This window comes from Schistocerca serialis, chromosome 3 (assembly GCF_023864345.2).
Source record: "Schistocerca serialis cubense isolate TAMUIC-IGC-003099 chromosome 3, iqSchSeri2.2, whole genome shotgun sequence".
Taxonomy (NCBI): domain Eukaryota; kingdom Metazoa; phylum Arthropoda; class Insecta; order Orthoptera; family Acrididae; genus Schistocerca; species Schistocerca serialis.
The window spans coordinates 258130943-258147033 of NC_064640.1; the positions used below are offsets into that span (position 1 = coordinate 258130943).

At 36.9% G+C, this 16091-nt stretch overlaps 1 protein-coding gene across 2 annotated transcripts in view; it reads right to left on the reverse strand.

Moving 5' to 3' along the window:
• Positions 1-16091, reverse strand: part of LOC126470027 (uncharacterized protein KIAA2013 homolog) — a 159306-nt gene that overhangs the window by 22589 nt on the left and 120626 nt on the right. For both annotated transcript variants that reach the window (XM_050097513.1, XM_050097514.1), the window contains exon 10: positions 2736-2882. In XM_050097513.1, coding sequence (XP_049953470.1) covers positions 2736-2882 — 147 coding nt within the window. The remainder of the gene's footprint in view (positions 1-2735; positions 2883-16091) is intronic.

A 16091-nucleotide genomic window follows, 5' to 3' on the forward strand; every position in this document is an offset into this window, starting at 1 on the left:
AGTCTGTGGGAGAAAAAGGAGACACGATGAGGTCAAGCTCGTCAGTTTGGAAGTAAGAGACTTAGTTTTGGTAAACAGCAAAAAGAAATCCAACTGAATATCTACATCTACATCTACATCCATACTCCGCAAGCCACCTGACGGTGTGTGGCGGAGGGTACCTTGAGTACCTCTATCGGTTCTCCCTTCTATTCCAGTCTCGTATTGTTCGTGGAAAGAAGGATTGTCGGTATGCCTCTGTGTGGGCTCTAATCTCTCTGATTTTATCCTCATGGTCTCTTCACGAGATATACATGGGAGGGAGCAATATACTGCTTGACTCCTCAGAGAAGGTATGTTCTCGAAACTTTGACAAAAGCCCGTACCGAGCTACTGAGCGTCTCTCCTGCAGAGTCTTCCACTGGAGTTTATCTATCATCTCCGTAACGCTTTCGCGATTACTAAATGATCCTGTAACGAAGCGCGCTGCTCTCCGTTGGATCTTCTCTATATCTTCTATCAACACTATCTGGTATGGATCCCACACTGCTGAGCAGTATTCAAGCAGTGGGCGAACAAGCGTACTGTAACCTACTTTCTTTGTTTTCGGATTGCATTTCCTTAGGATTCTTCCAATGAATCTCAGTCTGGCATCTGCTTTACCGACGATCAACATTACATGATCATTCCATTTTAAATCACTCCTAATGCGTACTCCCAGATAATTTATGGTATTAATTGCTTCCAGTTGCTGACCTGCTATTTTGTAGCTAAATGATAAAGGATCTATCTTTCTGTGTATTCGCAGCACATTACACTTGTCTACATTGAGATTCAATTGCCATTCCCTGCACCATGCGTCAATTCGCTGCAGATCCTCCTGCATTTCAGTACAATTTTCCATTGTTACAACCTCTCGATACACCACAGCATCATCTGGAAAAAGCCTCAGTGAACTTCCGATGTCATCCACCAGGTCATTTCTGTATATTGTGAATAGCAACGGTCCTACGACACTCCCCTGCGGCACACCTGAAATCACTCTTACTTCGGAAGACTTCTCTCCATCGAGAATGACATGCTGCGTCCTGTTATCTAGGAACTCCTCAATCCAATCACACAATTGGTCTGATAGTCCATATGCTCTTACTTTGTTCATTAAACAACTGTGGGGAACTGTATCGAACGCCTTGTGGAAGTCAAGAAACACGGCATCCACCTGTGAACCCATGTCTATGGCCCTCTGAGTCTCGTGGACGAATAGCGTGAGCTGGGTTTCACATGACCGTCTTTTTCAAAACCCATGCTGATTCCTACAGAGTAGATTTCTAGTCTCCAGAAAAGTCATTATACTCGAACACAATACGTGTTCCAAAATTCTACAACTGATCGACGTTAGAGATATAGGTCTATAGTTCTGCACATCTGTTCGACGTCCCTTCTTGAAAACGGGAATGACCTGTGCCCTTTTCCAATCCTGGATGCTGGAATATAAAAATTCTGGGTGATTCACCATGGTCTGTAAAAGGAAGCAAGTAAATCATATGCAAATGTTTATATGTTGACATTTCCCAGATCACGTAAAGAATGTCTCAGAAAAATAACAGATGTGAATGTGTTGAGCACTTGAGATAGAACGATTAGCAACCCTAGCTTTTGCTACTTCTTGCAAAAACACACACACACACACACACACACACACACACACACACACACACACACACACCGAACTTTTCATCTCGTCCTCTGAACAGCTGATTTGCCCATAGAACAGGTGGCTGGTGGGTAACTTTCCAAGTCACACAAAATATTAACTTTCTAATTAAGGGGATAATATCTCGAAAGGACTGCAGTGGAAGTTACAAGACTTTCTATGTCCATAAACAGCATACATTGCACCTCACAGTACCCATCTGCACACGCATTCCTCCAGGATTCTAGAATTATGTTAAGGAAATTGAAATGAGGAAAATTGTGTAAATAAAATGTCATTATCTGTGCAGGATCCTGTACACAGAGAAGATATCATAACAAATTTGCTAGACTATCCAGGAATAAGGCTGCTTGCTTTACTACAGAACTTGCTATGGTGATTGCTTTCTTGACATCAAACTGTGTTATTACGCTGCCCCACAAGTTTCATCAAAATCTTTTAATTTAATGCCCCTGCACTCCATAGGATGCTAAATGTGGTGGCGTACCAATGCAGCCTCACAGAAAACAATAGGCTGAAAGGTTTTGACTAATGGAAGGAATGAATGCATTGGTGTGTGGATTCAAATGGTTACTACTTGGTGCACACAACTGACTTACCAAATTTGTAGGATTTTCATTTGTGTCAGACATTGTACACAGTGTTTCTAACATAGTCCATGAAAAGGTCTGTACTGTACTGTACTGTACTGTCTACCCACTGCTATTGAGTTACCCTGATGATGATGATGAAACTGGCCACAGTACACAATTAAGGGGGAAAACATGTTATGCACTACACATCATTATACATGGTTCCCTAACAATCAAAGCAATCTTGCTTCTTTCATGTTGAGATAGTGCATACGACAACTGTATTGTCCAGAAATGCACAGTTTGACATGTGATGGCTACCTAACATTAACATTGTCTGCAACAACATATTCTTAGTTTTAATACCAAATTTTTGTTGTAATGCATAAGCTATAGTACATCAGAACTAAATATAATTAAAATCTGTGGAATGAAATTTTATAATTAGAAAAAAAAGTTTCATACCATACCTTAGCAAAACTGGAGGGTCCAGGCAACCGGCATCACATCCATAATAATATTTATCACTTCGATCAAGTGCTACATACAGCACAGGTTTGTTGTCCTGAATTTCCACACTTATGTTCACATGAGTTAGGTTTCCATAGCTGATCCGCCTGAGAAAAGAAGATACACTCTAATACGTTCAGTTACAGAATGACAGAACATGTAACCAAACCTAGATGGGGTGGGGGCTAAGAAAGATGAAATACGGACACACACACACACACACACACACACACACACACACACACACACAACTTGGATTCTGAAGTCTTAAGTTTCTGTCCCTGCCATCATTCAAAAGCACTAAAAATAATAAGTGAAACAGCATTTTCTGAAACAAGGACAAAGATCCACACAGTTATGTGAAACAACACGTCCTATAATGTAATACTTGGTATCGCTGGTGTAAATTGCTGGTGATCACTTTTTCTGTTAAAACCTTCATGACTTTTCATTGCAATATAAAGATTAGGGCCATCCAGCTCCTCCTACATCTAACCACACTTCTTCAATGAGTAAACAATATGATTTGTATAGTACATGAGCAATACATAATAATAATAATAATAATAATGGAAATATTTATAGTAATGAATACATGGAATTTAAGAATTGTCGGTCTTATTAACATTAAATAATATTCTCATTACGTTCTTGTCAAATGTGGGTAGTCAGATCTAACAGAAAAGTATGACAACAGTACAGATGTATTCAGTATTCAGTTTATTTACCATTGACCACTTACAGCGGAATAGGTCTGAACATTAAATATACAATTAACAATAACTTTACAGTAAAGTTTTTACAATTTGATTCAACTTCTTTTAGGAATATTCTTATATACTAATTTCAATGATTATTTCAAAATATTCTGTTATCTTATAAAATGGGTGTTTGAGTAACCAGTCATAAATCTTACATTTGAAAATATTACTGGTCAGTGACTGAGCAGATGCTGGAAGTTTTAAACTCATTATTTTGTGTGAGTTTGCAGTCTTTGTGAGTCTGTGTTTTGGTATGTTGAAGTCCAGTTTGCCTCTGGTGTTGTGGGGATGTATGTTCTCTCTGGTCTCAAACTCATTTAAGTTGCTTTTGACATAAAGCAGTGCTGTGTAGATGTATAGATTGACAACAGTTAATATCATGTGCTTGATAAAGAGGGTGCGGCAGTGTTCCTTGGGCTTAACTTTGCTCATTATTCTGATTACCTTTTTTGAATTTTCAGAATTTCACTGAGAAAGCAAGAATGTCCCCATAACAATAGGCTGTAGGAAATGTGTGATTGAAACAGGCCAAAATATACCACCTTTAGATACTCATCAGTGACTACATCTGTCAGTCTCCAGATGAGATAACACACTCTTGCTATTCTCTTGCAGATATGGCTAATATGTTCCTCCCGGTTTAATTCTCAATCAATGTGGAATCCTAACAATTTTACTGATTTGCTTGCAACAGCTGTAGTTAAACCCAGAATAAGTTCTTGTGTTTTATCGGGATTACATAGGAGTTCATTAGAAGAAAACCAATTCATTACTAGTTCTAGTTTTTCCTGTGTTGCCTGATGCAGTTGTGTTGTGTCATGGTGTGTATTGAGCAGTGTTGTGTCATCTGCATAACACACAATTGAATTTGCTCCTACATGGTAAGGTAAGTCATTAATTGCAATAATGAACAGAAAAGGACCAAGCCCTGAGGCACTCCAGTCTGAACTTCCTTCAGCGGGGAGCATCTATTTTTAATTGATACAAACTGTCTCCTATTACTTAAGTATGATTCGATTACATCTAAAGATGGTTTGTGTATGCCATAAAATTCCAGTTTTGCAAGTAGGGTGTTAAATGGTATGCAGTCGAAGGTTTTGCTAAGATCACAAAGTACAACTGATACTAGATCCTTGTTTTTGAATGCAGTTAACATCTGGTTAACAACTTCAGTGACAGCAGTGGTGGTATTTTTACCATGTTGATATGCAAACTGTCTGTTGGAGAGGAGATCATGCTTTTCAAAATAGTTATTTAGTTGACTGTACATTAGATATTCAAAAACTTTAGAGAAAATTGGAACAATAGAAACTGGTCGATAGTTTTGGGGCAGATGCTTATCTCTCTTTTTAAAGACTGGTATCACTTTAGCAGTTTTGAGTGCATCTGGGAAAACTCCAGATTCTAAACACATATTAAAAATTAAAGAAAGAGGTTGACAGATAAAGTGTATTATTTTTTTCATTACATACTTAGAGAACCAATAACAGTCCATATTTTGGGAGTTGGTGAACTTTGCCACAGGTTTTACTATATCCTCTGGGGTGACAACATTCCAGTGGAAAGTATATCTGCTATGGGGCACAGCACCAAGATGATCTAGTGCAAAAGTGCCATTTTGCTCGATTTTGTTTTTCAGCTCACTCACTGAGGTTAGGAAGTAATTATTTACTTCTTCTGGGACCAGCATTGCATCTTGTGTGTGGGTTTGTGAATTATTTTGGTTGATGATGTCCCATGCTGCTTTACATTTGTTGGGAGCACTTTCAATGTAATGTTCACATGTCTCTTTTTTGGCCAAGGACAGTTTGTCTTTGTAGATTTTTTTACATTTCAGATAAGCTCTATAAGAAGTATTATATAGCTAAGGTCCTTTTTTACAAGAATTTTTATATATTCTGTACAGTCTGAGCATCTCCTCGCTAGTGAGAGCTAGCTCATCTGTACACCATTTTAGCTGTTCATTTTTCTGTTTATGCTTAGGGCTACTTTTGATTAATGGTGAGCAGGAGTACCATAAATCTCCGAGTATTTTCAGGAAGTTGTTAAACACCATTTCACCAGCACCCTTCTCCAGTTGTGTGTTGTATACAAAGTCCCAGTTAACATCAGATAATCTGTCAATAAATAAATTAATATATTCATCTTTCTGTCCTCTTATCCATGTGGCATTAAACTTGATTCTGACTGATATGTCTGATTTAGGCAACTGATCACAGCAGAATGTTAAAATCAACGATTCACAATCAGCTAGGGCTCCACTGGCAAGTCTGACGTCATACGTATCTCTAGAAAAATTTACTATAATATTATCGAAGCACGCATTATCCCCCCGTGTTAGTGTGTAATTTGTACATTGTAAATTTAGTGATCTTAAGATATTAAAAAATGTTCTGGTAACATGTTCATCACTGTTGGCCATTTCAATGTTGAAATCGCCACAGATAATTAGTTTTATTTTAGATTTTAGTATTTTCCTCATAAGCAGCTCAAATCTTTCGAAAAATGTATTTACATCTCCACCAGGTGATCTATATAAGCTAACAATTATAGTATTCTCTGCGTTTAGTCTTATACATCTAAATTCTCCACCTAGTTCTGCACAGTAAGAGCTAACATCTATTTTGGTAAACATTATAGTATCTTTAACAAATATTAGAACACCTCCATTCTTTCTTTCACTTCTACACATAATGTCTCCAACAGCATACCCTTGAGGAACAAAATATTGTACTTGATCTTCTGTCAGCCAATGTTCTAAAATACAAACAATGTTTTCAATACTGCAAAAATGTTCTAATTGTAATAATTTGTTCCTAATGCAGCGAATGTTCGTTTGCATCAAAGTAACAGATTTATGTTTATCGTCTGTGAACACTCTCTCATTCGAATGCTGCTTTTAGCACCTAGTTCAAGTACAGGAGCTTTATTACCCACCGATTCACTGACTTTTATACTAAAAAATGATGAACATTCCAGGTATTATTCAAACGACTACATTTGTAGATTGTTTTTTTCCGTGTGAGTCTTTCTTTAATTATTTCGTTGACACATTCGCACACAAACTTTTTCCCTTCATACTTTAGGTGGTGCCCATGTCTGGTGTGAAGGTTATGCTGCAGTTTACTTATATCGACCACAGCACAAATTTGCGTATTCAGAGAACAGTTTCTTCATTTTAACATTTATTCTTCGAATTTCTTTATTAACGCACAAACTATAGATTAGATCATGCCTATGAAGCACTGTAGCAACAACTATATTCCTTGATTTATTTTTTTCTAGAAAGTTCTGAAGCACCTTTATGCAAACATCTGCTTCATTTATCGCATCATCATTTGATCCTGTTATGCATATGACAAAGTCATTTTCTTGCATGGATTTTGTTTGAATGCAAGTGTCTAAAACGTGCTTAGTTCCCGCTCCAGGTTTGACAACACTGCTCACTGCTATGTCCCGATTTACTTCTCGAAACATACTAAATATATTCCTGCCATGGCTGTCTGTTAGAAAAAGCACACTGTTCTTTTTACCTAATGTTCCCCGTTTATCATCATTTTTCTCAGAGTGATATTCGTTTTCAGCGCATTGTCATTTGAAAGGTCTGGATCATTTACACTATCTTTAACACCGTCACTGGACTGCAGAACACCGTATTTGTTTTTATCTGTAAATGTAACTGCTGTTGCAAAGTTTGTTGTTATTTTTCCAGCTAAAGTCCTACCTTTGTGTCTCACTTCTTTCCACTCGGACGATTTGTACCTTTCGTCAGGTGCCACTTGACTTGATTTGTTCTTCGACCGTAGTTCCCGATTTTCTAAGAATTGTAGACCTGAAACTTGTTCTCTTAAATTTGTTATTTCGACATTACAATTCTCGCAAACTCCCTTTTCTAGCACATAACTGTAACTTTTTCTCATATTAGAGTTACAAACTTCTACACTCGTGGCCATCTTGATATAAACAGTAGGCACAATCAAGCTACAATAGCTCATTACAGTGGAGAAAACATTGACTGGTCAGAGGAAGACTGAGAAATGATAGGGTAAGATTAGCAGATAAGATGGAAAGAAGAAAATAGAAAGGAATGAGAACAGCAAAGAGAGGGAAGATACACAGATGAAAAAAGTTAAAACTTTAATATCTTGAATGAAGAGTAGTTTTGGATAAGACAAAAGCTGCAGGATAATTTTTTTCACAAGCGTGTAGCTGAAAAGGAAAAAAACAAAAATATGGAGAAAGATCTAATGGTGTGCACAGGTACAGTCAAGATGTTGGATATATCTGATTTGGTATTGTTGTTGTGGAATGGTGATATGTATCTAATATGTGAGGAGAGATATGTGAGGACACCAGTGACTAAGAAACAGATGGAGCGACCAGAGTTTGTGAAAATCATGTGTGTCTGGTTGCATCCAACCAAACTGAGATAGGAAGAACTAATATGATTAAACAACCAAATGTTGCACACATATCTTATGCAAGTGCTCACTGATAGTTTAAGTCATCTGGAGTTCACACTATTCGTGCCATCTCGAGCTACAGCACAGAAGTAAAGATTTGGCAGTATTAAAGACTGGACTAATTTTTGTTTGGCTTGTTGTGGAAATATTAATCTAAATGTTTGGACTGCATACAGGCTGGAGAGAGATTTCCTATAAGCTGCACCTGTTCAATCTTCCTAATTTAGGTGCTCATCCAAGGTTAAGCCAAGGCCTTTTATTGCTTTCCGAAATGCTAACTGGATACAATTGAGAGGTATTGGAATGGCAGTTTCAAGAAAATGTTCACTGATCAACTTTCAGTGAGATATGAGGATGACCAAGGACAAAACCCTGGGGGACTCCAGAGAACACATTTTTCCACGACGATTTCTCCGACCAGCAGATGATTCACTGACATGTGTTTTTGAGGTAGCAGCACTGCACTTCAGTTGTTTCATTTTAATAAATAATAAACTGAAATAAAATGTATTAAAAACATTAGTGTACTCAAGCAGTGTTAATTTGTCAGTTCACATCTGTCCATAGCATGTCTAACGTTTTCAGTCACTTTGTTAAATTCAGTTACCTTTTACATAGAACACTCTTAACTTTTGCTCTTTATCTTACCTCCCCACTGTTCCCATTTCTCTCTTTCTCCTATCATTTCATTTGTACATGTACCCTGTGATTTTTTCAGCATTCATCTCTTATTTGACTGTGTGAAGCTCATATCAGTATTCTGAAATTTTAAGTCAGTCTCCTGTTAACATTAACTTCTTCCCTGAATTTCATGTGGCACTCAAATACATTTCTCGTTTGGCATCTGACACTTTTTCAGAAAGGAACGACTATTAAATTCTTGAAGTCCTAGAGTTTGCATCACTCTTGATCAACTTGTTTCATTTTTAGCAATTAGTATGTAAGTTCTCCTGTTCAAACAAACTCTGAATACAAATATGTTATTAAGTCACTTGTGTGAACAAGTTCACCATCTGTCACCTATCTCTGTCAGTGGAGCATACACCTGCATGATAAACAGCATATCAAAATATCATATAAAATGTTCCAGCCAATCACTGAAAAACCTCAGCCACAGTTCCACAAATCCATGTCACTAAATAAATTACACATTAAAAGGAACATTAATGGGAGACCTGAAAGGCAATATTAGATACATAATTCTGTCTGTCTGATTAAGATACAACAGAGATAAGCAGAGTTTTTCTTCACCAGAAATCCCATATATTTGTCACTACACAAAGCTATACAAAGTGTATGTTTCAGAACTCCTGACTTATCTGGAAGATGTCATGCTGATACAAAAACTACAACCACGCTTTTATATCACAGATTAATTTCCTAATTGGCACATACTGAAAGTTCAGTCATTCAAGTAGAATAAACTTATAAAAATGCTATGTTCTACAAAGTAACACTTTAAGGTTATTTCATCCCATCTGGGTTGTTGTAGGGGGAACATCATGTCACATTTACCAGTCACAGTTTACTGTTCCTCTCTTCTAAACATCAATTCTTTCAGTAATGTACAGCTTACTTTTAAATGGTGATGTACTGAAGTTGATACATCAATAAAGTGGCACACAGCCTTGGATTTCATACGTTACAGAATTCAATGTCATCTTGTCCTGAACTTTTCAGTTTAGTTAACATTTAGGATGAATTTACCTGATGGAGGCATGAAGCATTTTCAAAAAGTAAGGACTATTCAGCTGGGAAAGAGAGAGAGAGAGAGAGAGAGAGAGAGAGAGAGAGAGAGAGAGAGAGAGAGAGAGAGAGAGAATTCCCTAGAAAAAATTTCAGTGGTGTTATTAAGTTGATACAAACCTACTTCTCAATTCCACATCATCACTGTTTATTTCAAAGCACTTTTCACAACACTGCAGTAACTTCTTCAAGACTTCTGCATAAAAGTTCTCCAACCTGCGAATTAACTGGTTGACAACGACAGTCTTGTGTTCTTTTTCATCTTCAAACCATTGTGCATCAGGTCACTGTCTCAAGTGCAACTTGAGATAATATTTGCTGGATGCACTTTCAGGGCTGTAGAGTGGATAGTCAAAAAATTCCCAATAGAAATGCTGATTGTGCCACTTGATACAGGCAGGGATTTCCCCTCCTCGATACAGTCAGGGGTTGTCAATGTGTGTTGTCATTGATGACGATTACTCTCCTCCTCCTCCCCTCCCTCATGCACACAATTTTTCCATGAAAACCATATAAATAGTGGTGGAGCCAACATGAAAAAATTCAGCCAGAGCATCAATAATCAACTGATGAAATTGCAGTTTTATTCCCCTTGAAGCACAATTTCATTGGTTCTCACAACTGGTCTGCCACCCTCTGCTATTCGTCATCATGCATATTTGTATAGCCACTTTTAAAGTCTCAACACCATTGTTGAACCTTTCTTTTACTCATTTCTGTAAGCCATAAACTGGGCACAGGTCCTGAAAAATACCTGCAGCTGTACACCCTTTTGCACATAAAATTCTAAGCACTGTACCCACTTTGTACTATTTTTCAAAGTGTTGTTATTTATTTTCATTTACAACCTACTGAATCAAAATGGTGAGTTCTATAGTTTCATAAACAATCATTGGATTGCACTGCATTCAGGAAACTTTGTCCTCAGTTTTCACAATTTAAATACAAACAAATTGCCCTTATTTTTGCATATGCCTCGTACATGAGCAACTACCTGGAAGATAGGCAGTTGAGAAACTTTCCACCATAATGCATCTCATCTGTTGTGATTTACATAGGATTGGTAAACTTGCTCTGAATGCTAGTCCAAAAGACCAACCACCTCTGTAACTGTTGTGTTCATCTCCAAAGATTTCATGTTCTCTGTTTATGCTAATGCAGCATCAGAACACTCATTTACTATATTTACAAACCTTAAGTTATACTGTGTCAGTATGTTCATTAAGATTCTCAATCAGCTTGTACTAATTGTGATTCATCACCTTTGTGAACCATGTCAGTTCGAATACAAAAGAAACAAAGAAAGGTGTAACATTGTTAATATCTGTAATTTGACAAAGCTTAGGTTAGTAACAAGCAGCTCAACAACCTTAGGTTGGCTAAGTTTGTTATGTACGAAGCTAGTTCAGTATGCTTTAGTGGTCAGTGCCACTGCAATGTGCCTGCCACCCTCTACACACTCCCTTCTATTTACCGTATTTACTCGAATCCAAGCCGCACTTTTTTTCCGGTTTTTGTAATCCAAGAAACCGCCTGTGGCTTAGAATCAAGTGCAAAGTAAGTAGAAGTTCTGAAAAATGTTGGTAGGTGCCGCTACAACTAACTTCTGCCATCGAATATACAACTAACTTCTGCCATCGAATATATGTAGCACTACACAGGAATGCTTTGCAGGCAAAAAGATAAATACTGGCGCCAAAACCTCAGCATCAGTAAATAAATTAAAAGAAAACGTAGAAGAATGTAAACATTATGCCATGTATTCTTTCGTGTTTGCTGCTATCTTGTTTAAATCCTGTCTGCCTAATAACTACAAAACTAGAGTGAGACAACAGCAAACACACAAGAATACACATATCATATCATGTTTATATTCGTATTATTGTTATGCTGAATAGTGATACAGTCAGAAATGAAGCACAGCAGCTGACTGGATTTTTAAATCTAAGATGAATCTAATTTCTGTGCAGAATTTAATGTACTAAAGAGGCGTCTGAAAAGATTTTCAAACGGAGAAAAATTTTTGCTAAACTCTCGTTCAGAACATCTTCTATCAAATGCAGTCTATTATTCGGTTCTTGTTGATCATTATCAAAGAAAGCAGCAGTGTAAGTAACAACAAATAGCAGTCTCTTGCCATTGTTTCGCTTATAAGACAATTCCTCTTTTTTTTTTCTTTTTCTTTTTTTTTTTTCTTAATTGTAAGCCACAGTAGTGCACACAAAAGCAAGCCATGCCGCAAGTGGTGACAGGTCGTAAACACTTATTATCAGAATGCAACAAACAAAGCATGACACAGTACAATAATGCATTTTCAGCTTAGAGTGATGTAAACACCTATAACAAAGAGAACGGCACTGATCAGATCAGATCAAAATAAGCAACTAATTCAAACCAGATGAAGCACATGAAAAAGAAAGGGTAGCCGTATAAATACGGATGGAGCACCTGACACATAGCAATGGTGACTTGGTATAACTGAACTGTTAAGCTTACGACTTGAACCAAACTACTGTAGTTGAATCTTCACCCGTTCGACCTCAATTGTGTCTCATGTTACAACGGACCAACTTTGTTTCGATTTGGAGGTGCGGTCTAAAAATTTTCTCTCCCCTTGAATTTCGAGTCTCAAATTTCAGGTGCGGGTTAGATTCAGAAAATTTTTTTTCCTTGATTTCAAGTCTCATTTTTCAGGTGTAGCTTAGATTCGAGTGCGACTTAAATTTGAGTAAATACGGTAGTCCAGTATATAGTGCAGTACTGTGCCTTAATTTGTAGTTCTCAACTGAGTTGTCTCCAGTGTTCAGGGAATTGGGTTTTTATTAATAATTGTTATTAAATTTCAACACCCATCTGTTTGCATTACAAAGTTGACTGCTAACTTATATTTTGGTATGAACAGTGAGATTTGCTTTATCACGTGATACAGCATAAATGGTTTTAGCTCAAATGGATCCCATACCATCAGCCGGTGGGATAGAACAACACAGTAAGTGTAAAGAATTACAAGTATCACTAATAAAGAATAATTGAGGATGTTGGAATAATCAGATTTTGATGTCAATGGTCCAGCATTTAATGAGTTTTCTATTGAAGATGACATGTTTGTGGATGAAACTGATAACATAGGCAACGACAATGACAATGACTGTGTTGGTAATTTTGATGGCAATGGACTGCAAGTGATCTACACCAAGTAGAACTCTAACGAGCACAAACCATGACCAAGTCGAAACTGATAACACCCTAACAACCCAAGACTGAATTTACAGGCTACATTCATCCACAGTATATGTTTCATTGACAATATGCACGTGACTGTGATTGTATTACAAACACACCTTCGAAAGTTATACTGTAATAAACAGAGAGGAGCTTGGAGCTGGTGGTAGGCACAAGGTGTGTGGCATCAGGCTCTGCTGTGTCCACTGGGGGGCTTTGTAGCAGTCACGTGTTAATTCCCTAATAGTGTGTAGTGCTTATGTTTTCTGATAGGAAGAAATCATTGATACATTTATAGTTCTATAAGTAAGCCAGTATTTCAAAACTTTCTCTGGAAACCGCAGCAGGTTTCATCAGTCCAACAACAAAATCATCTGGCTCCACAGCAATTTGTACAGAATCTGTTTTTTTGGCCTGTGATCTCTTTTATTGTCACCTCGAAAAAGAGCCAGCTACAGATAGTGGCATCATGTTTAACTTCATTGTGAAATTAGAATAATGAAATGTTTGTATGGTATTAAAGGCTGGGAGACTCCACATGGAATGCTCAGCCACATGGTGCAAGTATTTTTATTTGACACCATTACTTACACACAGGTGCGTGCACACACACACACACACACACACACACACACACACACACACACACACACACACCACTAGACACCCATTCAAAAACATAAAAGAAATTTTTAAGATACTCCACCATTTCCAGAAGTCATATAAAATGGGTTTAATGGAAAAGCTGAAAATTTTTGCACACCACTAAAAGCAGGGGAAAACAACTCTAAATGACAAACTAGATAGTGAATCAGTTAATTTTTTCAAATGTTTCTCCTGTATATAATAGCAGCAGTAAATTACATAAATATGTTCAGTTCTTCATTGACTCTTCTCAACATTTGCAATAAAACAGAATATAAAGCATAATCGATAATGTAAAAAGTCAGTAATGGTAAAATAAATTTATAGTTGACAACTATAAACACACATCCATAGAAAATGCAACACCTCTGACTGTATCTGCATTCTTTGTGAAATCATACTCTCATACTTCGATGGGGTGTTGAAAAGTAATGTCCCCCAGTTTTTTGTTCTGTTCTTAATATCAGTTGAGATGTTACATGTCACGCATATTACTCGGTTGGCTTTTCCACTTTGTTGACAAAAGTTGCAACCCTCTGCCACCACAGGGCTCTAAATTGTAGTGTGTAAGGTGTTGGTGTTTAAAATAACTATGTTGGTGTGTCAGACACCTTGAGAGAACTGAAAGCACAAATTCAAAGAGTTTGTCCACACATGGAGCACCCTCTACTTCAGCATGACAATGGCAGACCACACATGAGCACTGCAACAATATGATGCCTTGGGTTCACTGCCTCATCTGATTTTCATCTGTTTGCAAAACATAAAGAACACCTTCAAGGACTTCATTTGATGGTGATGCAGCACTGCAAGCAGAGGTGAAGTTGTGGCTCTGTCAAAAAAGTCAAACATTCTACAGTGACAGTATCAACAAACCAGTCTCTCATTGGGAGCAATGTGTTCATCACCAGGGTGATCATGCTGAGAAATAAATAAGAAAGGTGTGGAATGTTAATAATGTTTGTTATGTTTAAAAAGCTTTAAGAGTTTCTACATAAGAAACTCAGAGGCATTACTTTTCAGCATGTCCTTGTATCTCTGTAACATATTTCAATTTAAAAAGCAAATTGTGTGAGTGATGGTTTGCATGTGAGTGGTATTCTGCACAATGTAGAAGACATGGTTTCTTTTGACCTCAAGACAATGACTATAGTGGAAAAGAAACAGAAAATTCACATGCAAACATCTCATCTCAGAAAATACTTATGTAAACAAATTCACTTGACACTGAGAATAAATTGTCGAAACACATCATGCTAAGCACGAAAAAATATGTAACTGGTGCAGTGTCTCATTATTTAAATCATAACAGTTTACACTGCAATTTAAAGATATTAAAAATATGATGATAATCTGAGATAAAACAGAGCACTAAATGATTCAGTTTCAATCAAATTATGTGTCTTTATAGTTTCAGATGTTTAATAGTGTTATACAAGGTTTACAATACCTACATAGAACTCATAGAAAATTCAGAATGAAAAAAGATAACAACACGAGAGCAGATCACCAGGAAGGAATAAAAATAATTGCATGGCAAGAAAACAGCTCATCAAATACCTATATACATGGAATTCAGTTATTTGAAGATTCTAACAGAATCAAAGCAACTGAAAAAAATTGTTGTGATGTTTCACACAAAGGACATGAAACACAGTTGTATAAAACATGTTGGCTAAAAAACATATCCATCATATCCCGGTAATGGATGTGTTACAGTTACACAACAATGTGTAATTATTGTTTTATGTAAATCAACAGTACACTTCTCTAATAACCGTTTTTGAGATAATTAAGTATGAGAAGAAGCAGTATCAAATCAAACTAATGCTACTACTAGGCCATTTTAAAAGGCTGTGCCTATTACTAAAGAGTAACACCAAAACCCTTCTCTTGCATATCACTGGGATGAAAAAGGATCTGCAACACTATAAAAGGAGGAAAGAAGTAGCACTGTGTATCATGTATCATGAATTAGAACATACTTCAACTCATAAGATAGTGAAAAAAAAGGGGGGGGGGGGGGGAGTGCTTTTTTATGACGTAATACAAAACTGTATCACAACTGGGATACATATCTCCATTGCTCGTAAAATACGAGAAAGCTCTTTGAATAAATGTCTGATATAAAAGGAATTGTTCACTCCTGGGAATATCTGGAGGCATTCTTGCCTATACACAAGAGAGTAAATAACGACACGGCAAAAAGCGAAATGTACAACAAAAGATTCTTAAATTTTGATACTATTAACCTCTGCGTATCCAACATGTAACTACTTTTAGCAGGTGCATATTATCTTTCATGTTCGTAGTGTAGTCCAGTAAGTATCTGCACACTGATAACTAATCACCCTTATGCATACAGAACATGATAGAGTGAAATTTCTTTATCCTAAGAGTAATTACTTGCAATCTGTCACTTGCATTTGTGGCCAACAACTTTTTGCAAATAGACAGTTTTATAAGTGCAGTGCAATTT